Source organism: Schistocerca cancellata, chromosome 7 (assembly GCF_023864275.1).
Source record: "Schistocerca cancellata isolate TAMUIC-IGC-003103 chromosome 7, iqSchCanc2.1, whole genome shotgun sequence".
Lineage (NCBI taxonomy): Eukaryota > Metazoa > Arthropoda > Insecta > Orthoptera > Acrididae > Schistocerca > Schistocerca cancellata.
Genome location: NC_064632.1, coordinates 492415439 through 492441698, shown reverse-complemented (window position 1 = coordinate 492441698; position 26260 = coordinate 492415439). Strand labels below are relative to the sequence as shown.

Genomic DNA, 26260 nt, shown 5'->3' with positions numbered 1-26260 from the left:
TCAGAGAACCTTAGCGAACGAATCTACTGTTCTGTATTTTCATCCTTTCATTCCATTTTCTTCGTCAGCATCTCGACATATCACGTAATACAGGACTCATCACATCATGCTTTGTACGAATTTTAAGAGGAGCTATTCTTTCTCCTTATGAAAGGAACCTCCAAAATCGTTGTGATCTGTGTGTGCCAGTTATTGCAATATTGGCATGTTATACCAAAACTTGAATTTACAGACGGTTTTTTTCTTCACTTAGTTACGATGTACTGTATTTTTATGGGGAATGTATTTCGTCCAGGTAGTACCGAAATGTAATGGCATAGTATTTCAAACAAGCAATGGTCAGTAAATATATTATTAGATTATATTATAATTTTGTTTCAACAACACGTTTATTTCCATTATTTCATTCACAGTTTTACACACAGAGACGATTCAAAAACATAATTATCTACAACTTGTACATCACAATAGTTTGTGCCACAATTGTGTCCAGTTTTATTTTCACGGGACTGCAACAAATACATTCATTTACGACTTTTATTTATGACACATCACAATTTATTAGTAACTTGTTCATCGAAAATTTTTTCCCTATCAGTAAATGCAGACTCGAAAATGAAAATTTAATAGGGTACTTTGCATTGGTCTCTTTACACTGTGAGAGCTATCATAAGGCCCACAATGTATGAATTATAATTTCCAAAATTTGCGGATCAGGCGAGGTAGCGTGGACTAAATCTGCGTCGTAAGACGAGAAGAAGTAGGCCGATATTCGTTGCATTTCAATACGAACGACCCACTCAGATGTTAGAAAAGATTCAGTCATCATTACACCAATTAGGCGGACAAAAATATAATTCCTTAAAAAAATAACTGATTTTGGCTTTCTTAGAACCAACGGAAGCATTTTTTGTGGGTATTCCAGTTTCAGCATATATGAAAATAGCGCTTCATTTGGATATGTTGCATGAATGTTTTGTTATTTTTTTAAGCCAACTATAACAATTAAAGACATACCATTTGACACTTTGTCTTAGTCCCAAGGTAATGTTGCTAGTGGAAATATGACACAAATTTTTGTGCTGCTACATATTATATGTAACATCAAGATGAAATTTTTTATCAAAACAATCACCTTACCCTGACGAAGCAAATTTATATTTTCTATTAGAAATCTCTAACTACACAGGAAGACTGGTTTTACTGAAAGTCTTGACATATATGTTAGAGCATCCACACATCGAGGACAGAATTGAAACTTGTATATAAAATGTGGGTTACAGAAACGTCAAATAATCATCAATATGATAAGTGTAGCAATAGCTTTGGGTTACCAATTATTAAAGAATAAATGACAGAATATGTATAATACATCACAATATTACATATACTGTAAAATAACAGTTCTTTAAGTAGCAATTGTAAATTCAAGAGTGATTTTTTTTTATAAAATATGTTAACGTAGATGGTTAAAAATGGATACATTCACAAGTGTGCTCTAAGCTGCCTCGACTTCCAGCACATGTAACACATACAGTATATCAGTAGTCAGCACGATTCTTGGACGATGCGTTTCTTAATCTGCCACTTGTAAAGCACACGTCTTTTCAAGAGTTATTTCACAAGTACGTGGATTCTGACTTACATTTAAAACATCCTTCAGCATTGGCCATAAATGACTCATACTAATAGTAGTACAAGCTACCACACGGCAATGACTCGGAGCAAATCATTGTTGACACTCTTCACTCTTTCGCATCTGTGCATTGCAAAGGACACAAGAAAAATATTCCAATATCCGTAATTGATATAAGAGCAAACACGAATTTTCTCGCAAAGTGGAATTTTATGGTGTATATTGGGTCGACACAAAATGCTTTGATCATTCTAAGATGGCACAAGTAAACAAGCGAGCTGGAATGGTGCAGGAAAAAACAGTTGAAGGAGATACGTATCAACTATTGAGTAGACACTGATAATACAATACGAAGATTAATGTAGAGATAGAAGTATACGATGAGAATAGAGTGCGACATAGGAACTCTTCATCCCTATTATTCCATAGGCTGGACTACAACGAAGACAGCAGCGGCGACAGAGACAAATAAGTCGTACTTTTAATCATGTGTCACAACGCTTCAGATGATAAAAATATGCTTCGATATTAAAACTATAACTCTCTGTTTCACTCCCCCAGACTTCCATTAACTAAAATAATATATCTCACTGGGTGAAACATTAAAATAATTATAACTGCATCTTTTTTAAATATGAGGGCTTCAGTAAATGTTTAATTTCAAGATCTGTACACCACATCACTAACAGTGCAGTGCGGTTGGTAATCTTTCCGTTTTATTTCTACTTTTTAAAAAATGCACCAAAGTTTAGTTGGAAGAGCCCATATGCTGAGAACACCAGGTATCAGTCAACGGTAACGCTGATCTACTGGGTGAAGCGTTTATGCCAGTGTGATGGTGTTGAATCAATTATTGCTGGTGATTACGTGTTCTTAATGAACTAAAGAGTTTCATCTCTGGCACGGAATAAAGAGCAAGAAACAATTATATGTCTCCAAATGCTGTTTGGTGTTAGTGAACTTGACTTCTCTTTCAACCGCAGTTTACTTTTAGGACAGTAATTTACATTACTCAGTAATTAATGCTAGGGCCTTATTTTAGAAAGTGTCCTGAAATGGTTTATATTTTACGGAGCTGTAAGTTTTATTTTTGTAAATTTTGAAAAAGTAGAGGGATATAATTATTTTGGTCAGGGCGTATTCTGTGCACCATTTATGACTTGCAGATTGTTCTGGATGCTGATAAAGTATGCTCTGCGGTAATTAGAGGTAACTGTCCAATCCTGCATTCTTACGTTTAAATTGACATACGAGAAACGCTTTATTTTAGCTGATTTTAGATTTTTCAAGCTGTACAATGTATAAGTAAATCTATGAAATTGTTTACAGCAATTTGTTGACAGAATCTGTGTGTTCCTAGCATTGAGCAATGTTGTGCGTTGCCACTGGCTTCTGTTAGATACCTCTGGCCATAAAATGGTGTACCTGAGGTGAGATTTCCAGAAATTTTGTAGACTAATTGTAGTTGTAATCAAATCTAGAATATGTATAATAATATGAAAGAGTAAAGGTGTTCTGCCGCCAGTCAAAGTGCGATGTCGTAGCAAGAGAAGAAATAAATCGCACAGTAATTTCCAAAGTGTCGCATTTAGCCGTCTTTTTTCCACTTTCGGTCAGAGTTTCCTACTGAACTCGTAAACTGAGCAAAAGACAGTAGACAACCATATGAAAATTCATTCAAGCGGGAAACATTTAGAAACGACTTGGTCAACAGCGAGGGTGACTCCGAAAAAGCAAGCACACTTCTTCCCCTTTGTTCCCCCTCTCTCTCCCCTCCGAATAGTCGCGAGGGCTGCTGATTGGCTCGACACAGTCGCCGACTGGGCCTGAGGAGCTGCCGGTGTGGCTGTCTTGGCACGGCGGGCGCAGGTGGCGGCCATCACGGCCAGTGACGTCACAGCAGCGCGCCGCATAGCAGCAGCAGCAGCAGCAGCTGCCACACAACTGGGGGAATCCCCCGGCAGGCAGCGCTCTCGGGCACCGGCACCACCACCTCAGCTGCGAACATGCAACAGTTCTTATCAAAACGAACAACAGAAGAAAGCACGCATACACCAACAATAAAAATACAGGCGTTCTGTACAGGGTCTCCATAACTTAAGTTCCAGTTTCAAAACGCTGTAGAAAGAGAACCACCGAGCAGAAAGACATCAAATTCGAACAGGATTATATGACGCAGGGGGAAATGCCATGAAAAATAATTACCTCTACAGGGTGATTTTTTCCACCTTGTACAAACCCTAGGGTTTGAGCGATGAGAGGAGACGGAACAAAAAAATGCCTGATGAACCTACGTCCGGAAATGCATGGTTTCCGTGCCAGAGACCATTTATTCAATCATACTTTATTACAGAGACTGCAGTGCAAAATGCGCTGTGTCATGCAGCTACAATTACGGTATGTGCTGAAAATGGTTTCCAGGTGCCTCAAAACAAGCGTGTACGCACCGTAGCCAGTTGCGTCTCACATATTCGCATCGGCCGGGCTGCATCCGAACAGTATCAAAGGCAGCATGGATACGCCGCTCCACTGTCTCCAAATCTGGAATGGGCGATCCATACACGATGTTGTTGTTGTGCTCTTCAGTCCAGAGACTGGTTTAATGCAGCTCTCCATGCTACTCTATCGTATGCAAGCTTCTTCTTCTCCTAGTACCTACTGCAACCTACATCCTTCTGAATCTGTTTAGTGTATTCATCTCTTGCTCTACGATTTTTAACCTCCACGCTGCCCTCCAATACTAAATTGGTGATCCCTTAGGCCTCAGAATATGCCCTACCAACCGATCCCTTCTTCTAGTCAAGTTGTGCCACAAACTCCTCTTCTCCTCAATTCTGTTCAATACCACCTCATTGGTTATGGGATCTACCCATCTAATCTTCAGCATTCTCCTGTAGCACCACATTTCGAAAGCTTCTATTCTCTTCTTGTCCAAACTACTTATCGTATACGTTCCACTTCCATACGTGGCTGCACTCCATACAAATACTTTCAGAAACGACTTCCTGACACTTAAATCTATACTCGATGTTAAGAAATTACTCTTCTTCAGAAACGCTTTCCTTGCCATTGCCAGTCTACGTTTTAAATACTCTCTACTTCGACCATCATCAGTTATTTTGCTCCCCAAATAGAAAAACTAGCTTACTACTTTAAGAGTCTCATTTCCTAATCTAATACCCTCAGCATCACCCGACTTAATTCGACTACATTCCATTATCCTCGTTTTGCTTTTGTTGATCTTCATCTTATATCCTCCTTCCAAGACACTGTCCATTCCGTTCAACTGCTCCTCCAGGTCCTTTGGTGTCACTGATAGAATTACAATGTCATCGGCGAACCTCAAAGTTTTTATTTCTTGTCTATGGGTTTTTATTCCTACTCCAAATTTTTCTTTTGTTTCCTTTCCTGCTTGCTCAGTATGCAGATTGAATAACATCGGGGATAGGCTACAACCCTGTCTCACTCCCTTCCCAACCACTGCTTCCCTTTCAGGCCCATCGACTCTTATAACTGCCATCTGGCTTCTGTACAAATTGTAAATAGCCTTTCGCTCCCTCTATTTTACCCCTGCCACCTCCAGAATTTAAAAGAGAGTATTCCAGTCAACATTGTCAAAAGCTTTCTCTAAGTCTACAAATGCTAGAAACGTAGGATTGCCTTTCCTCAATCTATTTTCTAAGATAAGTCGTAGGGTCAGTATTGCCTCACGTGTTCCAACGTTTCCACGGAACCCAAGCTGATCTTCCCCGAGGTTGGATTGTACCAGTTTTTCCATTCGTCTGTCAAGAATTCGCGTTAGTATTTTGCCGCTGTGACTTATTAAACTGATAGCTCGGTAATTTTCCCATCTGTCAACACCTGCATTCTTTGGGATTGGAATTATTATATTCTTCTTGAAGTCTGAGGGAATTTCGCCTGTCTCAAACATCTTGCTCACCAGATGGTAGAGTTTTGTCAGGACTGGCTCTCCCAAGGCCATCAGTAGTTCTAATGGAATGTTGTCTACTCCCGGGGCCTGGTTTCGACATAGATCTTTCATACACTATACTTTTGAGATATTGACCAGGAAAGACACGATTGAGATGCCTCCGTACGTTAACGGTGATGTTGGCTGGCGCACCATCATATAGTAGCCACATAACCCTCCGAATCATCAATGGCTCTTCTTCCAGAGGGAGAGGCAAAGTCACCTGCAACGTATGCCAATAGTACCGACCCGTTAGGTGATGTAGAAGGAAGAGTGGTCCCAAGATATCCCGGCCCACATATTCCGGCTGCACTGATGCTGATGATTCACTGTCACCGTACCATAGGGGTTTTGCATACTACCCCACAGATGACTTATGAAAGCTGAACACACCACTCCGCGTAAAGGTGGCATCATCTGTGAATAGGATGGATGACACAAACCCCGAAATCGTGGTTGCCTGGTGAAGAAAACAGTGACACAACTGCTCCCGATGTGGAAAGTCCATCGCTAGTAAGCCCTGCACACGCTGTATGTGATAAGGGTAGTAATAATGGTCATGCAGAATGTTCCGCGCCATCGTCTGGTTTACCCTGTACTGACGGGCCAACTACCTTTTACTGACAAAGCGTTAACCTTCCGTAGTGTTACATTTTCCGCCAAGTCTGGTGGCCGATCATTTCGGTTACGTCCTTCATGCTTTCCTGCTACCTGAAAACTACCCTGTCTCAGATAAACGGCGAAACACTTATTGCAAGTATTGAATGCTGTGAGTGTGGCCGAGTGGTTCTAGACGCTTCAGTCTGGAACCGCGCAACCGCTACGGTAGCAGGTTCGAATTCTGGCCCTGGCATGAATGTGTGTGATGTCCTTCGGTTAGTTATGTTTACGTAGTTCTAAGTTCTAGGGGACTGAAGACCTCAGCTGTTCCATAGTGCTCAGAGCCATTTGAACCATATTTTGAATGCTGTGATTGTTGTCGGCGGCGATAGGTCTTCTGATACAACCTTGCTGCCCGACGCTTGTTGCCATTTGTCCTTCCGTAAGTAAACACTATGTCGTCAGGCTCTAGATTCGAATACGGAAGCATTATTTCCAACGCTGTATCACGTCCACTACAAGGTGAATCAGCAACAGAAGTGAATCGGACACAATGTTACCAATTACTGTAGCAGGAGAGGGCGCTACGGTTGGACGTATGAGGAAAAGTACAACCCTTTAGTAGGAAACAGTGCATACTGTAAGTGTGGCTGCATGGTACAGAGCGTATTATACCAAAGTCTCTGTAAGAATGTACGATTAAATAAATGGTCTGTAGCGTGGAATTAATGCATTTCCGGACATACGTTTATTAGACGTTTTTTACTCCGTGTCCTTACATCGATCGATCCCCAGAGTTTGTACACAGTGGAGAAAATCCGTCTCTAGATGGTGCCGTAAGTATGGTCGGTTACAAATCACAGATAAATCGCAATTTGACGTATCATCCATATCGTTCAATGTACATCACTGCACAAGTTCGTCAGTTAACAGTCCTGGCACTGTGCAGTGGGCTCCCTGCCGCCGTTGGATAAGCAGCTGCAGCAGCAAGTCGTATACTCCTAGCTCACTCATTTGTTACATAGTTTAATTCTTAATTTCTTTGCGTGTTTTTGGTACTTGCATTGTTTAATTCATAAATTTCGGGCGTATTATAGTATTTGAGAGTTGTAGCATCGCGTTTTGGTACCCGAGTAGTGTAAAATCGCGTAGTCTCCTTCCGCCGCCGAGCAGTGTGTCAGCAGTGCGCAAGTAGCAGCATTACTGCATTTACTAGGCAATCTTGTATTTTAATAACCGTTTAAATTTTGTGTCGATTTGTTTGCGCTCTCTGTAGATTAGTTCAGACGTTCTTTGCACAACAGTTTTTAGCATGGATAGGGACTGCAACTTCTGTGTTCGGATGCAGGCTGAGTTGGCATCCCTTCGCTCCCAGCTTCAGGCAGTGTTGGCTTCGGTCGCACAGCTTGAGGCTGTTGCCAATGGGCATCACTGTGGGGGTCCGGATGGGGGTTTGTCGGAGACGGCCAGCTCGTCCCACGCATCCCCCGATCGGACTACGACTGTGATTGCCCGGGATACTGCCCGCATTGAGGCTGGTACCTCACCTGTGGTAGAGTGGGAGGTCGTCTCGAGGTGTGGCAGGGGGCGAAAGAAATTCCGGAGGGCTGAACGGAAGGCCTCTCCAGTTTGTCTGACGAACCGGTTTCAGGCTCTGTCTCAGGCTGATACTGATCTTCGGCCTGACATGGCTGCTTGTCCTGTTCCAGAGGTTGCCCCTCAGTCTGCAAGATCCGGGCGGTCGCAGAGGGTGGGCTTACTGGTAGTTGGGAGCTCCAACGTCAGGCGCGTAATGGGGCCCCTTAGGGATATGGCAGCAAGAGAGGGGAAGAAAAACCAATGTGCACTTCGTGTGCATACCGGGGGGAGTCATTCCAGATGTGGAAAGGGTCCTTCCGGATGCCATGAAGGGTACAGGGTGCACCCATCTGCAAGTGGTCGCTCATGTCGGCACCAATGATGTGTGTCGCTATGGATCGGAGGAAATCCTCTCTGGCTTCCGGCGGCTATCTGATTTGGTGAAGACTGCCAGTCTCGCTAGCGGGATGAAAGCAGAGCTCACCATCTGCAGCATCGTCGACAGGACTGACTGCGGACCTTTGGTACAGAGCCGAGTGGAGGGTCTGAATCAGAGGCTGAGACGGTTCTGCGACCGTGTGGGCTGCAGATTCCTCGACTTGCGCCATAGGGTGGTGGGGTTTCGGGTTCTGCTGGATAGGTCAGGAGTCCACTACACGCAACAAGCGGCTACACGGGTAGCAGGGGTTGTGTGGCGTGGGCTGGGCGGTTTTTTAGGTTAGATGGCCATGGGCAAGTACAGAAAGGGCAACAGCCTCAACGGGTGCGGGGCAAAGTCAGGACATGCGGGGAACAAGCAGCAATCGGTATTGTAATTGTAAACTGTCGAAGCTCCGTTGGTAAAGTACCGGAACTTCAAGCGCTGATAGAAAGCACCGAAGCTGAAATCGTTATAGGTACAGAAAGCTGGCTGAAGCCAGAGATAAATTCTGCCGAAATTTTTACAAACGTACAGACGGTGTTTAGAAAGGATAGATTGCATGCAACCGGTGGTGGAGTGTTCGTCGCTGTTAGTAGTAGTTTATCCTGTAGTGAAGTAGAAGTGGATAGTTCCTGTGAATTATTATGGGTGGAGGTTACACTCAACAACCGAGCTAGGTTAATAATTGGCTCCTTTTACCGACCTCCCGACTCAGCAGCATTAGTGGCAGAACAACTGAGAGAAAATTTGGAATACATTTCACATAAATTTTCTCAGCATGTTATAGTCTTAGGTGGAGATTTCAATTTACCACATATAGACTGGGACACTCAGATGTTTAGGACGGGTGGTAGGGACAGAGCATCGAGTGACATTATACTGAGTGCACTATCCGAAAATTACCTCGAGCAATTAAACAGAGAACCGACTCGTGGAGATAACATCTTGGACCTACTGATAACAAACAGACCCGAACTTTTCAACTCTATAAGCGCAGAACAGGGAATCAGTTATCATAAGGCCGTTGCAGCATCCCTGAATATGGAAGTAAATAGGAATATAAAAAAAGGGAGGAAGGTTTATCTGTTTAGCAAGAGTAATAGAAGGCAGATTTCAGACTACCTAACAGATCAAAACGAAAATTTCTGTTGCGACACTGACAATGTTGAGTGTTTATGGAAAAAGTTCAGGGCAATCGTAAAATGCGTTTTAGACAGGTACGTGCCGAGTAAAACTGTGAGGGACGGGAAAAACCCACCGTGGTACAACAACAAAGTTAGGAAACAACTGCGAAAGCAAAGAGAGCTTCACTCCAAGTTTAAACGCAGCCAAAACCTCTGAGACAAACAGAAGCTAAACGATGTCAAAGTTAGCGTAAGGAGGGCTATGCGTGAAGCGTTCAGTGAATTCGAAAGTAAAATTCTACGTACCGACTTGACAGAAAATCCTAGGAAGTTCTGGTCTTACGTTAAATCAGTAAGTGGATCGAAACAGCATATCCAGACACTCCGGGATGATGAAGGCATTGAAACAGAGGATGACACGCGTAAAGCTGAAATACTAAACACCTTTTTCCAAAGCTGTTTCACAGAGGCAAACCGCACTGCAGTTCCTTCTCTAAATCCTCGCACAAACGAAAAAATGGCTGACATCGAAATAAGTGTCCAAGGAATAGAAAAGCAACTGGAATCACTCAACAGAGGAAAGTCCACTGGACCTGACGGGATACCAATTCAATTCTACACAGAGTACGCGAAAGAACTTGCCCCCCTTCTAACAGCCGTGTACCGCAAGTCTCTAGAGGAACGGAAGGTTCCAAATGATTGGAAAAGAGCACAGGTAGTCCGAGTCTTCAAGAAGGGTCGTCGAGCAGATGCGCAAAACTATAGACCTATATCTCTGACGTCGATCTGTTGTAGAATTTTAGAATATGTTTTTTGCTCGAGTATCATGTCGTTTTTGGAAACCCAGAATCTACTATGTAGGAATCAACATGGATTCCGGAAACAGCGATCGTGTGAGACCCAACTCGCATTATTTGTTCATGAGACCCAGAAAATATTAGATACAGGCTCCCAGGTAGATGCCATTTTCCTTGACTTCCGGAAGGCGTTCGATACAGTTCCGCACTGTCGCCTGATAAACAAAGTAAGAGCCTACGGAATATGAGACCAGCTGTGTGGCTGAAAAGAAGAGTTTTTAGTAAACAGAACACAGCATGTTGTTATCAATGGAGAGACGTCTACAGACGTTAAAGTAACCTCTGGCGTGCCACAGGGGAATGTTATGGGACCATTGCTTTTCACAATATATATAAATGACCTAGTAGATAGTAACGGAAGTTCCATGCGGCTTTTCGCGGATGATGCTGTAATACAGAGAAGTTGCAGCATTAGAAAACTGTAGCGAAATGCAGGAAGATCTGCAGCGGATAGGCACTTGGTGAAGGGAGTGGCAACTGACCCTTAACATAGACAAATGTAATGTATTGCGAATACATAGAAAGAAGCATCCTTTATTGTATGATTATATGATAGCAGAACAAACACTGGTAGCAGTTACTTCTGTAAAATATCTGGGAGTATGCGTGCGGAACGATTTGAAGTGGAATGATCATATAAAATTAATTGTTGGTAAGGCGGGTACCAGGTTGAGATTCATTGGGAAGTCCTTAGAAAATGTAGTCCATCAACAAAGGAGGTGGCTTACAAAACACTCGTTCGACCTATACTTGAGTATTGCGCATCAGTGTGGGATCCGTACCAGATCGGGTTGACGGAGGAGATAGAGAAGATCCAAAGAAGAGCAGCGCGTTTCGTCACAGGGTTATTTGGTAACCGTGATAGCGCTAGGGAGATGTTTAACAAACTCAAGTGGCAGACTCTGCAAGAGAGGCGCTCTGCATCGCAGTGTAGCTTGCTCGCCAGGTTTCGAGAGGGTGCGTTTCTGGATGAGGTATCGAATATATTGCTTCCCCCTACTTATACCTCCCGAGGAGATCACGAATGTAAAATTAGAGAGATTAGAGCGCGCACGGAGGCTTTCAGACAGTCGTTCTTCCCGCGAACCATACGCGACTGGAACAGGAAAGGGAGGTAATGACAGTGGCACGTAAAGTGCCCTCCGCCACACACCGTTGGGTGGCTTGCGGAGTATAAATGTAGATGTAGATGTATCTTGGTGAGACCATCAACCATTTCGAGGTCGTACCACGTGCAATGGGAGAAGTCTTTTTAATTGTCATGAGGCCAAAACCCGCATAAAAAGCAAAATGACAGCTGTTTTTAATTTTAATGGGCCAAAAATAACATAAAAAGCATAATGATAGCGCTTTCCAATTACTGTGAGGCGGGCGCAAAACATACTCAACATGCTATCCACCGTTTTCTGACGTAATTTGAATTTATAAAACATCATGTTCCACAGCAAATCAGAATATCTCGGGGGTCATATTCAGAATGCGTTGTGCAATGCGTGCCTTCAGTTTAGCTACGTTCATAATTGGACCACTGACGACAACATCTTTCATATCACCCAACCGCCAGATACACAGGGATTAAGATCAAGTGATATGGATGGCCAGGCTGTAGGGAAATGACAGCTGATAATTCTGGCATTTCCAAAATGACTCTGCAGCAGCCGCTTCCGTGGCTGTGCAATGTGCGAAGAAGCGGCTTGTTACATACACTGCTGAAGGGTTGAAATGACGTTGGTGGGCTAAGGACTCTCATAGCGTTTACCAGTGATGGCACAGGTAGGAGGACCTGCAGGACTCACCTCCTAGAAAAAATACGGTCCTACGATAAACGATGCCGTCAACCCGCACCACACGGTCATCTTTGCAGTACGAATTGCAACAGATTGATGTGCGTGTGAATTTTACTCTGCCCATTTTCTACAGTTCTGCATATTGACATGTGCTTGGAGATAGAAATTGGCTTCGTCTGCCCACAGAATGTGCCATAGCCATTCATTGTCTACTTACACGAGTACAAGAAATTCCTAAGCGAAAGACTATCTTACTGGAAAGTCAACAGGAAGCAACTCCTGAATATGGGTATGGATAGCAATACAGTATGTTTCACAGGATTTCATGTATCGTTGCTCACAAGCAAGTCCCGATTCGGGTGATTCCCCATGTTTTGTATGTTTGTATACCATTGCTCGACGCCTCCTACAAAACTGTGGCCACATCTTCGACAGACGTCGAATCGACTGCTTTCTTCATTCTGCCACAATGCTCTTCTAAAGAAACAATCTCTACCAATTCAGTTACCATTTTCACGAGACCCTTAGCAGACATAGGACCAATGGCTTTTTACATACCCTTGAACGCCGGAACCTCTGGAGGGCTACTAGCGGGCAGTCATCGTTATTAGCTTTACCAACAGCGCGCGATCCTTTATCGAGACAGCTGCACTGGGCATCTCGAACGCAAACTGAGAGACAGCGATGTGCCGCGTCTCTTTAGTGTGCATATTCTGGCGCTTAGAGCGCCACCTATTGGTCAGTTTGTGTGTGTGTGTGTGTGTGTGTGTGTTACATGACTTCTTTTGCCTTTGCCTCTGTTGCAACAGTATGCTGTTCAAATATTACGTCATTGGGAGGAGTGGTTCTCTTCCTAAGGCGTTTTGAATCTGGAGCTTCAATTATGTACGCCTTCTACTAGGATACTGAAACACATTCCGCATAGAAACGCTATGAACTACCTCTAAGAAAACTGTCTCTTGACACATAAACACCAAGGATTCAGTAAATTTTTTTTTTTACTCAACTGGCACTTTTTTCACAAGAAGGAATGAGTGCTATCGCGAGGGGATTTCATATTTATTCCAAATTTCTAGAATCCCAAAAGGCTTTTGACCCCTCTCTTCAAAACCGGTTTCTGATCAAATTGCGTCCCTGTAGAATATCGTCTCATCTGTACGACTGGATTATAGTTTCCTATAGGAAAGGTCAGAGTTCATAGTAACTACCGGGAAGTGAAACCAGAGTTATATCTGTGGTTCCCCAAGTAAGTTTTACAGGGCCTCTGCAGTTTCTTAATCTATGTAAGCTTTAAAAGATGATCTCAGGTATGTAAATTGCAATGACAGTCAAGTGTTGTCTCTCCTCTTTGACGGTTAAAATTTTAAAACATCCATTTGCATAACTACATCCTACAACACCCTTTTAAAATCTCTTATGTATGTAAATGGCAACCTCATTGCATGTTCTCTCCTGAGGAGGAAAAGAAAAAGGAGGCTATGGATTTCTAAGCCAAACTGCTATTAGTTTTGTGGCAAGTATAACAATGAACTTCTTATATTACTGACAGGAATTTAAACGCGTGGCTGGGAAACAAACCTAACAAAAAGATTGTAGGAACGGTGGGAGACAATCAATCATAAGTAACAACGGAAGATTGCTAAGAAATGTAATATTTTTATTACACCGAAGATAACAAAAGACATTACCATAAATACATATGATCAGCTAGAAAACAGCAAGGCAGGGTGAGGGACAAAACAATGAACAGAGGGTATGGTATGCCGTTTGCCAATGAGGGAAAGACTGAAGTGCCGATGGATTTCTACGCAAATTGCAAACAGTTTTGGAAAAATATAACAACAAACATCTAATAATACTGACTGCTTCTTTAAACGCAGACCGGCCGGGGTGGCCGTGCGGTTCTAGGCGCTGTAGTGCGGAACCGCGCGACTGCTACGGTCGCAGGTTCGAATCCTACCTCGGGCATGGATGTGTATGATGTCCTTAGGTTAGTTAGGTTTAATTAGTTCTAAGTTCTAGGGGACTGATGACCTCAGATGTTAAGTCCCGTAGTGCTCAGAGCCATTTGAACCATTTTGAACCTTTAAACGCATTGACAAGAAATAAATCTAACCCAAGGAGTGTAGGAACTATGGGCGGAACGAGTCATAAATAACAATGAAAGATTGCTTAGAAATTCTGTTTTTCTTTAATAATTTAAGATGACTAAAAATATAGCCGTAATTACAAATGGTCAGCTCGACACACTAATGACAGGATTATCATAATCGAATAACTGGAAGTGAAGGTGAGGAAGAAAAGAGTACACAGAAGTTAGTGCATACGTCCTAACCATTTCCTGGTATCATCTCATAAAGATATACACAAAAAAAGGAGAAAGAGCAAAACGTTGACAAAAGAAAGGATGATAGAGGGAAACTACGCAGTATATCGACTAAATGAACGTAGCTTACGTTTTCAGGGGGAAACTTAATCAATAAATTGAGCAAGAAGAACAATTGAGAGAAATAGAGAAGGAATTGGAAAATAAAGGAACTGCAGTTAAGAAAGCTGCTAAAGAGGCCACAGGAACCAGAGAAAAGTATAGAATGTAAAAAGCGTTAAAATTTGGATACCGTAATTAGATAACGTTATAAAAAACACAAGAGGCATATCTTAATTATTTCAACGAACCAATGGAGGAGAATCATATTTATAAACAAGAGGGGAATTCAGCATGTTCATCAGTAAAATGAGTTCATCAAGAATCTTGGACCAGATTTATAAGCCTAATACAAGATGATACTCACAGAAGGCATATGATAGGTTATCAAATATTGAAAAAGTTCAGAAAGAAAAAGAAGGTACTCAAATAAATAATACCCAACAAGCAAAAGGGATATAACATTAAAAGAATTTGTAGTGTGAAGCAATACGTTCCACAGCGAGTAAAGAGGATGAAATCAAAATTGCACGTGTAGATGATTTATGTGTTAGATGAACTAAAAGAAGGCCTTAACTCTATAGAGAATACGAAAGGTATTGCTAGGAATACCACAAAACTGAACAGCAAAAACAAGGAGAGAGTGTGCGATATAAGAGAATCCTGCATCTGTTTAAGATCTGTTGGAGAAACAGAGCTGTTTCAGATGCACAGTCACAACCAAACGTAATATCATTATTTAGAAAAGAATACTTTAATAATTGTGAAAACTGTAGAAGAATTAGCTTACTAGACTCCGTACACAAAGTTTACGCAAGAACAGAAAAGAAGGGATTGAAGGTTATGGCAGAGAGTTTATCAGGCGAAGAACAAAGGGATTACGGAGGGGCAGATCGGCAAAAAATGGGAAATCTATAATTAAACAAATGAAGAAAAACAGAGAGGGTGTAATGGGGAAACCCAATTAATATAGATTGATTTCACTAAGGCTTTCGACAATGTTGGTATAGAGATATGCCAATTTAAAGAGTCTGTACAAACACACAACTGTCAGTATAGGTATAAATGGTACTCTGACACAGCCTATAGCCATAAACAAAGGAGATAATGAAGGGTTGCATAGTTTTTTTGGAAATTTGTGGTAAGTTCCTATGAGACCATACTGCTGAGGTTATCGGTCCCTAGCGTGACACACTACTCAATCTAACTGAAACTAACTTACGCAAAGCACAACACACACACCCATGCCCGAGGGAGGACTTGAACCTCAAACGGGGGAAGTGGCGCGAACCGTTACAAGGGGCAGAGACCGCGCGCGGTAGCTGGCAGAATTTCCCCCCCCCCCTCCCCACCATACCCCCGCAGACACACACATACTTTTTAAAATGTATTGAGATGATAAAATTCGGAAGTGGAAGAAGATTTTTAACGGAACAACTAAAATGAGCAACTGCTCTCTTGACTTTCCTTTTACATGCAGACGACGCCACACAGCTGCCGGAGAAAGAAAGTGACCTACACAGAGGAATTTGAGAAAATAAAGCAATATGACGGTTTTTTTAAGGAAAACATGTTGTACGACACACATTTCTGGCGTTAATTATAGAATAATACAACAGGTCAAACACTTTGGGTATTCAGGTTGCAACGTCACATATGAATACGATGAAAACACAGACAAATTTAGAAAAGTTTGCGACTGCATATTTTGTGTGTATGAGTGTGTGGTGTGTGTGCGTGTTTGTGTGTGTGTGTGTGTGTGTGTGTGTGTGTGTGTGTGTGTGTGAGTGTGTGAGTGTGTGTGTACTGTAAAATAAATATGTACCCAAAAGTAATACGAGGAAAGACACAAGGCTGAAATTGCTACCTCAATGCTTCTTTACGGAAGTGAGTTGTGGGTTATAAATAAATGCAAAGACATTCTCATACGGGCAACAGAGATGAGGTTTCTAAGAGCAGTAGATGGATGCATAAGAGCTGACGGTTTTAGAAACTCGGAAGTGATGGAATAACTGAGTGTATTTAATACCCTCAGTAAAACACAAGAATATAAATGAAACTGGAATGAAGTACTGGAATGAATGAATGGAGAAAGATTACGACTCCAGATCAGATTTAACCCATTTGGAATATGAAGTCAAGGAAGAGTGAGGAACCGATGGATATTCTAAAATGCAAAACAAAAATAAGCCCTAATTCTTGAATTGAGGATCATGATGAGACATTCAGACGAGCCATCTTAAATAGTTCGCAGATGATGTAGTCTTTTACCGTCGAGTAAAAGCATCTGAAGATTTACACCAGATAACTGCATTGTGCGAAAATCAGCAATCGACCGTCAGCAGTAAAAAGTGTGAGTTCTTCAACATGAGTACTGAAGATGATTTACTAAAGAACTGTCTACAATACGCTTGTCCGTCCTGTTAAGCAGTAGTGGTGTGTGGCATTGGCTCCTTATAAGATGGGATTGGGAGGATACTGAGAAATTCTAAGGAGATGTAGTTTTGTGTTATCACGAACTAGGGAAGACCGTGTGACGGATATCATAAGCACAACGGAGTGTCTGTCGTTAAGACAAAGGCGTTTTTCGTTGTGGAGAGATTTTTTTCATGAAATTAAAATCACCAGCTTTCTCTTCCGAATGATCAAACGTTTTGGCAACTACCGTGTACATAGGGAGACGTGACCATTGCAGTACATTAAGAGAAATCGGAGCTCACACAGGAAAAACGATCATTTTTTCCCACTCGCTGTTTGAGAGTGTAGCAGTCGAGAAATGTTTCTCTGGACCTTTTACCAAACACACAAGTGAATTACAGAATAATCGAGTAAATATAGATGTAGGTATTTAATTGTTTGTATCACCCTTTAAAGGAAACAGAGGATGACAGCACAGTCTTGGATATGACCTACAAGTAGATGAGGGAGGTACTAATAATTGATATTGCAGTATCCTCAAAATTGCAGTGCCAAAATCGATCCAAATTGTTGTCTGAACCTACTCCTTCTATGAATAAACCATTGGCCACTTTAATTCTGATGCTTTAGATTTTTCGTAAAACACTAACAACCTGCTATTTGTTTGTCTTCCCACCAACAAGCCCACATCCTGACTCAAGGTACGAGAGAAAAATCGGTCTTCTCAGTCGCTGGGCGCGTAAGATCTTGAATGGAGGGGAGTACGGTCCTCTTGGACACTTCGATTCAGTATTCGCATGAGAGATGTTGTACATCCCCCCCCCCCCCCCAAGACAAGCAACAAATCTTGCGAGCAAAGTTTGTTGACATTGTCAACCAGGAGACACGCGATCTGTTGTAAATTTTGTTATTTATATTAGAGTTGAAAACCCATGAGTCAAGACCGCATACGAAATCTTCTTCATTTGGACAGATCACTAGTTTCGGCTAACAACCTAACCATGTTCGGATAACCAAACATTCATTGTTAGTGTAGGTGCCATTACGGCTACACACATCGTTAAAGATTTTTCTTGAGATAGCAACATCCTTGTTGTTGTTGTTGTGGTCTTCAGTCCTGAAACTGGTTTGATGCAGCTCTCCATGCTACTCTATCCTGTGCAAGCTTCTTCATCTCCCAGTATCTACTGCAACCTACATCCTTCTGAATTTGCTTAGTGTATTCATCTCTTGGTCTCCCTCTACGATTTTTACCCTCCACACTGCCCTCCAATGCTAAATTTGTGATCCCTTGATGCCTCAAAACATGTCCTACCAACCGATCCCTTCTTCTAGTCAAGTTGTGCCACAAACTTCTCTTCTCCCCAATCCTATTCAGTACCACCTCATTAGTTACGTGATCTACCCACCTTATCTTCAGCATTCTTCTGTAGCACCACATTTCGAAAGCTTCTATTCTCTTCTTGTCCAAACTAGTTATCGTCCATGTTTCACTTCCATACGTGGCTACACTCCATACAAATACTTTCAGAAACGACTTCCTGACACTTAAATCTATACTCGATGTTAACAAATTCCTCTTCTTGAGAAACGCTTTCCTTGCCATTGCCAGTCTACATTTTATATCCTCTCTACTTCGACCATCATCGGTTATTTTACTCCCTAAATAGCAAAACTCCTTTACAACTTTAAGTGTCTCATTTCATAATCTAATTCCCTCAGCATCACCCGACTTAATTTGACTACATTCCATTATCCTCGTTTTGCTTTTGTTGATGTTCATCTTATATCCTCCTTTCAAGACACTGTCCATTCCGTTCAACTGCTCTTCCAAGTCCTTTGCTGTCTCTGACAGAATTACAATGTCATCGGCGAACCTCAAAGTTTCTACTCCTTCTCCATGAATTTTAATACCTACTCCGAAATTTTCTTTTGTTTCCTTTACTGCTTGCTCAATATACAGATTGAATAACATCGGGGAGAGGCTACAACCCTGTCTTACTCCTTTCCCAACCACTGCTTCCCTTTCATGCCCCTCGACTCTTATAACTGCCATCTGGTTTCTGTACAAACTGTAAATAGCCTTTCGCTCCCTGTATTTTACTCCTGCCACCTTCAGAATTTGAAAGAGAGTATTCCAGTTAACAGTGTCAAAAGCTTTCTCTAAGTCTACAAATGCTAGAAACGTAGGTTTGCCTTTTCTTAATCTTTCTTCTAGATAAGTCGTAAGGTCAGTATTGCCTCACGTGTTCCAACATTTCTACGGAATCCAAACTGATCTTCCCCGAGGTCGGCTTATACCAGTTTTTCCATTCGTCTGTAAAGAATTCGCGTTAGTATTTTGCAGCTGTGACTTATTAAACTGATAGTTCGGTAATTTTCACATCTGTCAACACCTGCTTTCTTTGGGATTGGAATTATTATATTCTTCCTGAAGTCTGAGGGTATTTCGCTTGTCTCATACATCGTGCTCACCATATGGTAGAGTTTTGTCATGACTGGCTCTCCCGAGGCCATCAGTAGTTCAAATGGAATGTTGTCTACTCCCGGGGCCTTGTTTCGACTCAGGTCTTTCAGTGCTCTGTCAAACTCTTCACGCAGTATCTTATCTCCCATTTCGTCTTCATCTACATCCTCTTCCATTTCCATAATATTGTCCTCAAGTACATTGTATAAACCCTCTATATACTCCTTCCATCTTTCTACCTTCCCTTCTTTGCTTAGAACTGGGTTGCCATCTGAGCTCTTGATATTCATACAAGTGGTTCTCTTCTCTCCAAAGGTTTCTTTAATTTTCCTGTAGGCAGTATCTATCTTACCCCTAGTGAGACAAGCCTCCACATCCTTACATTTGTCCTCTAGCCATCCCTGCTTAGCCATTTTGCACTTCCTGTCGATATCATTTTTGAGACGTTTGTATTCCTTTTTGCCTGCTTCATTTACTGCATTTTTATATTTTCTCCTTTCATCAATTAAATTCAATATTTCTTCTGTTACCCAAGGATTTCTATTAGCCCTCGTCTTTTTACCTACTTGATCCTCTGCTGCCTTCACTACTTCATCCCTCAGAGCTACCCATTCTTCTTCTACTGTATTTCTTTCCCCCATTCCTGTCAATTGTTCCCTTATGCTCTCCCTGAAACTCTCTACAACCTCTGGTTCTTTCAGTTTATCCAGGCCCCATCTCCTTAAATTCCCACCTTTTTGCAGTTTCTTCAGTTTCAATCTGCAGTTCATAACCAATAGATTGTGGTCAGAATCCACATCTGCCCCAGGAAATGTCTTACAATTTAAAACCTGGTTCCTAAATCTCTGTCTTACCATCATATAATCTATCTGATACCTTTTAGTATCTCCAGGATTCTTCCAGGTATACAACCTTCTTTTATGATTCCATACATTATTAAAAGAAATTTTCATCGTTCGTGGTCAGTGTAACTGAACGATGGTCATAAAATAACGGCGTTATGTCGTTACAGCTTAGCAACTGACACAATCAGTATTTACATCATTTCATTATACAGGGTGGTTCATTGATAGTTACCGGGCCAAATATCTCACGAAATTAGCATGCATCAAATGAAAAAACTACAAAGAACGATACTCGTCTAGCTTAAAAGGGGAAACCAGATGGCACTATGGTTGGCGCGGTAGAATGAATGTTTTAGTTCGACTACTTTCTCGTTTTTGATAGATGGCGCTGTAATAGTCACAAACGTATAAGTACGTGGTATCACGTAACATTCCGCCAGTGCGGACGGTATTTGCTTCATGATAAATTACCCGTGTTAAAATGGACCGTTTACCAATTGCGGAAAAGGTCGATATCTTGTTGCTGTATGGCTATTGTGATCAAAATGCCCAGCGGGCGTGTGCTATGTATGCTGCTCGGTATGCTGGACATCATCCAAGTGTCCGGACCTTTCGCCGGATAGTTACGTTATTTAAGGAAACAGGAAATGTTCATCCACATGTGAAACGTCAATCACGACCTGCAACAAATGATGATGCCCAAGTAGGTGTTTTAGCTGTTGTTGTGGCTAATCCGCACATCAGTAGCAGACAAATTGTGCGAGAATCGGGAATCTCAAAAACGTCGGTGTTGAGAATGCTACATCAACATCGATTGCACCCGTACCATATTTCTATGCATCAGGAATTGCATGGGGACAACTTTGAACTTCGTAGACAGTTCTGCCAATGGGCACAAGAGAAACTACGGGACGATGGCAGATTTTTTGCACGCGTACTTTTTAGCGACGAAGCGTCATTCACCTACAGCGGTAACGTAAACCGGCATAATATGCACTATTGCGCAACGGAAAATCCACAATGGCTGCGAAAAGTGGAACATCAGTGACATTGGCGGGTTAAAGTATGGTGCGGTATTATGGGAGGAAGGATAATTGGCCACCATTTTATCTATGGCAATCTAAATGGTGTAATGTATGCTGATTTCCTACATAGTGTTCTACCGATGTTACTACAAGATGTTTCACTGCATGACAGAATGGCGATGTACTTCCAACATCATGGATGTCCGGCACATAGCTCGCGTGCGGTTGAAGCAGTATTAAATAGCATATTTCATGACAGGTGGATTGGTCGTCGATGCTCCAACCACGTCCGGCATGTTCACCGGATCTGACGTCCCCGGATTTCTTTCTGTGGGGAAAGTTGAAGGCTATTTGCTATAGTGATCCACCGACAACGCATGACAACATGCGTCAGCGCATTGTCAATGTATGTGCGAACATTACGGAAGGCGAACTACTCGCTGTCGAAAGGAATGTCGTTACACGAATTGCCAAATGCATTGAGGTTGACGGACATCATTTTGAGCATTTATTGCATTAATGTGGTATTTACAGGTAATCACGCTGTAACAGCATGCGTTATCAGAATGATAAGTCCACAAAGGTACATGCATCACATTGGAACAACCGAAATAAAATGTTCAAACGTACCTACGTTCTGTATTTTAATTTAAAAAAACCTACCTGTTACCAACTGTTCGTCTAAAATGGTGACCCACGTGTTTGTGACTATTACAGCGCCATCTACAGTACCACAATGCGAAAAAAGTGGTCTAACTAAAACATTCATATTTCTTTACGTACTACACGAATGTGTAATAAAAAAATGGGGGTTCCTATTTTAAAAAAACGCAGTTGATATCTGTTTGACCTATGGCAGCGCCTTCTACCGGGCCAACCATAGCGCCATCTGGCTTCCCCCTTCATGCTAGACGTGTTTCGTTCTTTGTAGTTTTTCTGTTTGATGCTTATTTCGTGTAATATGTGGCCCAGTCACGGTCAATGGACCACCCTGTACAGTTTTGGTTGCTGATATTCACAATAGCGAATACATTTGAACTTTTTTATAACGCTTGTAGTTTCATCTGTGCCTGTCCCCTCATACATGCATGTATGTGGGAAGGAAAATTGCATCTCACTTAGGCACAACATAGATACTGCAGTATCGTACATGAAGGTAAACTTTCAAGAGACTTAACACCGTTTTGTCGAAAACAAACAACTTTGAAATAGGATTTATAATTTAGAAACTTTCCTTACACAGGTAATATTGACGGTATTACCAACTGTCTTCGGTTTCACTGAAATACTAACCATTTCCAAACAAAGCATGTAGCATATTTCCAGGCATTTTAACGCTTCTCGCACCCCGTCTTCACGGCGTTCATATTTTAATGGCCAACATAAACAATTGTGGATTGAAACATATTACTGACTGGCCAGTGTGCTTCAAATCATACACCACGTAATGCTGGACAACTAGAATCGTTGTGTATATACACCACTGAGAACCATATCCTTCCTATCGAGTACAGAATTCCCTGCATCACTGCTCAGCACATTTCAATGGGAGCAGAGCTTATTGTGGGCTTACGAAGACATGCTTTGCAATATTGTCTGACTTGGTACATGCCGATTTGAGGCTATGTGTGCGCCTCATACAGTATTAGGACATCCATTCCGCTTTTCGACTTGTCGACGAGCTACCGCCCCGGAGAAGCTAATGGTGTTCTGGTAAGCTGTACATTTACATGGACTGAAATATTCTTGGCACGCGCATCCTGTCTCAGCCGAGAAATGACTCCAGGTCAACAGACAAAAAGATTAACTCAGATTAAACAAAGAGAAAAATAAGTCCCGTGGTTTAATTGCACATTTCCAGACTCTAGGTGGACAATACGACCAAATTCGAGAAATCAAATCTCTGAGTGCTGTTACAGATAGGAGCCATTCAGGCAAGCCCAAATGCAGACGAGGTTGCATTCTATCCACAGTAGGAGAAGTCAGTGAACAAATGTTAATCTATAAAAATGTATCTGATAAGCTGTTCTTCACACCGCAAAACAGAACCTGAACGGGATGTCGGTGTTTGAGATGCTTGTAAAATCTACAAATTAATCGTTGCAGGAAGTGGGCAGTGGAGGATCCGTCACAACATTGAGTTCTACACCTTGTACAATGAGCCAAACATAATGTTTGTATTGATACACAGAGTCCAAATCATACTGCATGCCAGAAAACCGATGCCAAACATGTTCTGGAAGATCTACAACGTGTACGACTACTGGGTGATGGCAGCAAAGAGCAGATGACATACAGACCTGGAAGCGATCTCTCAAGGAAACATATAGTCCACTGAGCCTGATGGTGGCAACTAACAGAATCACGTGGTAACACTTCTGGGACGGTATCGTCGCGCCGCACAATCAACCATGGATCAATAAGACTGTCGTATTCTTTTGGTGTCTCGTGAAGTCCATGCTACGGAGTAGAGCCGCAATCACCAAAACGAAAGAGTGTGATTAACAGTAATACGGACGTAATTCATTTTGTAATGTAGACATTTGTAAAATTATAAATCAGACCTCCAAAGTAATACGTATTACATGTACTTTCAACAAATAAGAAAGGGGCTTCTGATTCAACCATAAAAGTTCTGTTGCAAGCAACTGTAAACACAGCTTGTTATTTGTACAAGTATCGAAAGTCATTCCACATCCTATTATCTCTCTCTCTCTCTCTCTCTCTCTCTCTCTCTCTCTCTCTCATTCGTTCTCGTATTAAACACATATAAATATAGAACAAAGGCTCCGAGAATGTAGTGCTCAAAGATTTACCGAGCACAACAACAGGTGTATGGCAATAAAACATATGTACTGCACACATATAAATGTAGAAAAAAGGCTCTGACAATGTAGTGCTCAAAGATTTACCAAGCACAACAGGTGAGTAGCAATAAAACATAAGCTCCACACTTACTGTTGCGTTGCTCTTACTGTGTTTTCCTATGAAAAACAACTTTTGTTTGGAAGGCTCTCCAATGCACTAACAATCTGTAGGTATCAACGAATAGTTCTGAACACAAAGGGAAAACTGAAGAGTCTGGTGCCAGTTTCACATTGGTACACATACGATGTACTAACTCCCTGATGGGATCACTTGGGCAATTAAAGGTTTAGATAAGACAGAATCGCAAAAAATCGCAGACGTACGTTGATTTTCTTTGCGATGAGATGTGATAGCCTCTACATTTATAATAGTAGGCAGTATTCAGTTAGCTGCCACGATGCTCAAAGAACTAATCCTTAACTGTAAATCCACATAAAGACCAACCTACTTGTTCTCGCACCAGAGGGACAACCATCGTCCCACAGGTAGCTCTAGGTCGTCCCATTAATCTCCCGGGATTTCCTCCTGCGGCATTTATCAGAGCTAATCCTCTACCCCTCTAGAAGCCCATTCCAGCACTGTTTGCATGTAGTATCCTCATCAACGTACACACAGCTCTGCACCATCTCATGCTAGAGTTACTCTTGATGCAATTAACAGCACGCTAAGCAAACAACTACGCCGCTCTTTTAAATTTAGTTTAAGTAACCTAGTAAAACTTGATTTCTGGTAGTGGAAATCCTTCGACAGTTGTACTCAATTTGCGGAAGAGTCGTCAAATTACTCGAAATACACAATATATTTTATATGTATTACTTCCTCTGGATGTTAACTTGGGGTAAACTAATACTGCTGCTACAAGATTACATTGAATACTGAAGTAATGAGCTATATAGTATACCATCATTTTGTCTAAGAATATGGACTTAAAGAGTTGCAATATTCACATTAACTTATTAAAAAAATTGAACAGTGAAACACAATACTTCAATACAAACAGACAGCATGTTATTCAAACAGTTGACGATATTAAGAAGTTAAACTCCCCGTAGCTGCTAAGCTTTGCTGTCATAATTTTTTACGCTTACGCGTCAGGACTCAGAATGTGAGCTAGGAGCGGAGAGGTGGATAGTGGGGGGGGGGGGGTAATCGATGGGGATGCTGCAGCAACTCATATTACTTTAAAGGAAGAGGAAGGGGTGGTGAAAACGAAGTGCCGTTTCCGAAAAAATATAATTAATAGGTGTTGACAAAAGGTATTTCACTAAACATAATAATGATCAGTTTGTATAGGTACCTAACATCCACAAAGTACTTCTCTGAGTACAGTTCGTGTGAGTTATGTACACAGAAAATCTTACCTACTACTTCCAACGACTCATTTCCGAATTCCTATAGCATCACTTTAGGTGGTTCTATCATACTTCTCTGCTATTACGTGTCTATTGTTGATACTCATCTTGCAGCCTGCTTTAAAGACACTAACCGTTTAAGACATTGTTATTATAGGCCTATACTATTTAGATCCTCCCACCTATCTCTGTCCATTGCCTCCAGATCCCTCTGTCCATTTCCTCCTCTGCCTGCCGTGCTCATCTCCTCCCTATGCCCATCGTCTCCTTCTCGTCCGCAGCTCGTGGTCTCGCGGTCGCGTTCTCGCTTCCCGATCACGGGGTCTCGGGTTCTATTCCATTCGGGGTCAGGGATTTTCACCTGCCTCGAGATGACTGGTTGTTTGTGTTGTCCTCATCATTTCATCATCATTCATGAAAGTGGCGAGACTGGACTGAGCAAGGGTTGGGAATTTGTACGGGCGCTACAAACCAAAGCCCCACAAACCAAATATCAGATCATCATCATCATCCTTCTCCTGTCCTTCTCCTCTCATCTCTCACTATCCACCTGTTCTGCCCCATTCTCTCTGCACGCCCATGCCCATCCACATCTGTGCCCACTGTAATGCATTCCCACACAATCTGCACAATATGTCAGTCATGCAGCTCATTATAGATGTCAGGCATTACCAAACTTCTGCACCCCCGCTCCCACCACTACTGAGCAAACCCAGATGAAAGCGAGTTACTGGTGCATAGTCATTCAATTCTGAGCTATGTTTATAATTTTAGGTCTCAAACTAATCCAAAAGTTAGTTTAAAATCAGTTGAAAATTTCCCACCAAACAGACAGAAAAAAAACGACTTCATAAAAACATGGTAAAATGTTATGAATATATCAACAT

At 41.9% G+C, this 26260-nt stretch overlaps 1 protein-coding gene across 1 annotated transcript in view; it reads right to left on the bottom strand.

Annotated features, from left to right (window-relative positions):
- Nucleotides 1-390: 390 nt before the first annotated feature.
- The window catches only part of LOC126092448 (uncharacterized), a 642436-nt gene continuing 616566 nt past the window's right edge, over nt 391-26260 (bottom strand). The window contains exon 6 of the mRNA XM_049908050.1: nt 391-3634. Coding sequence (XP_049764007.1) covers nt 3531-3634 — 104 coding nt within the window. The 3' untranslated portion in view covers nt 391-3530. The remainder of the gene's footprint in view (nt 3635-26260) is intronic.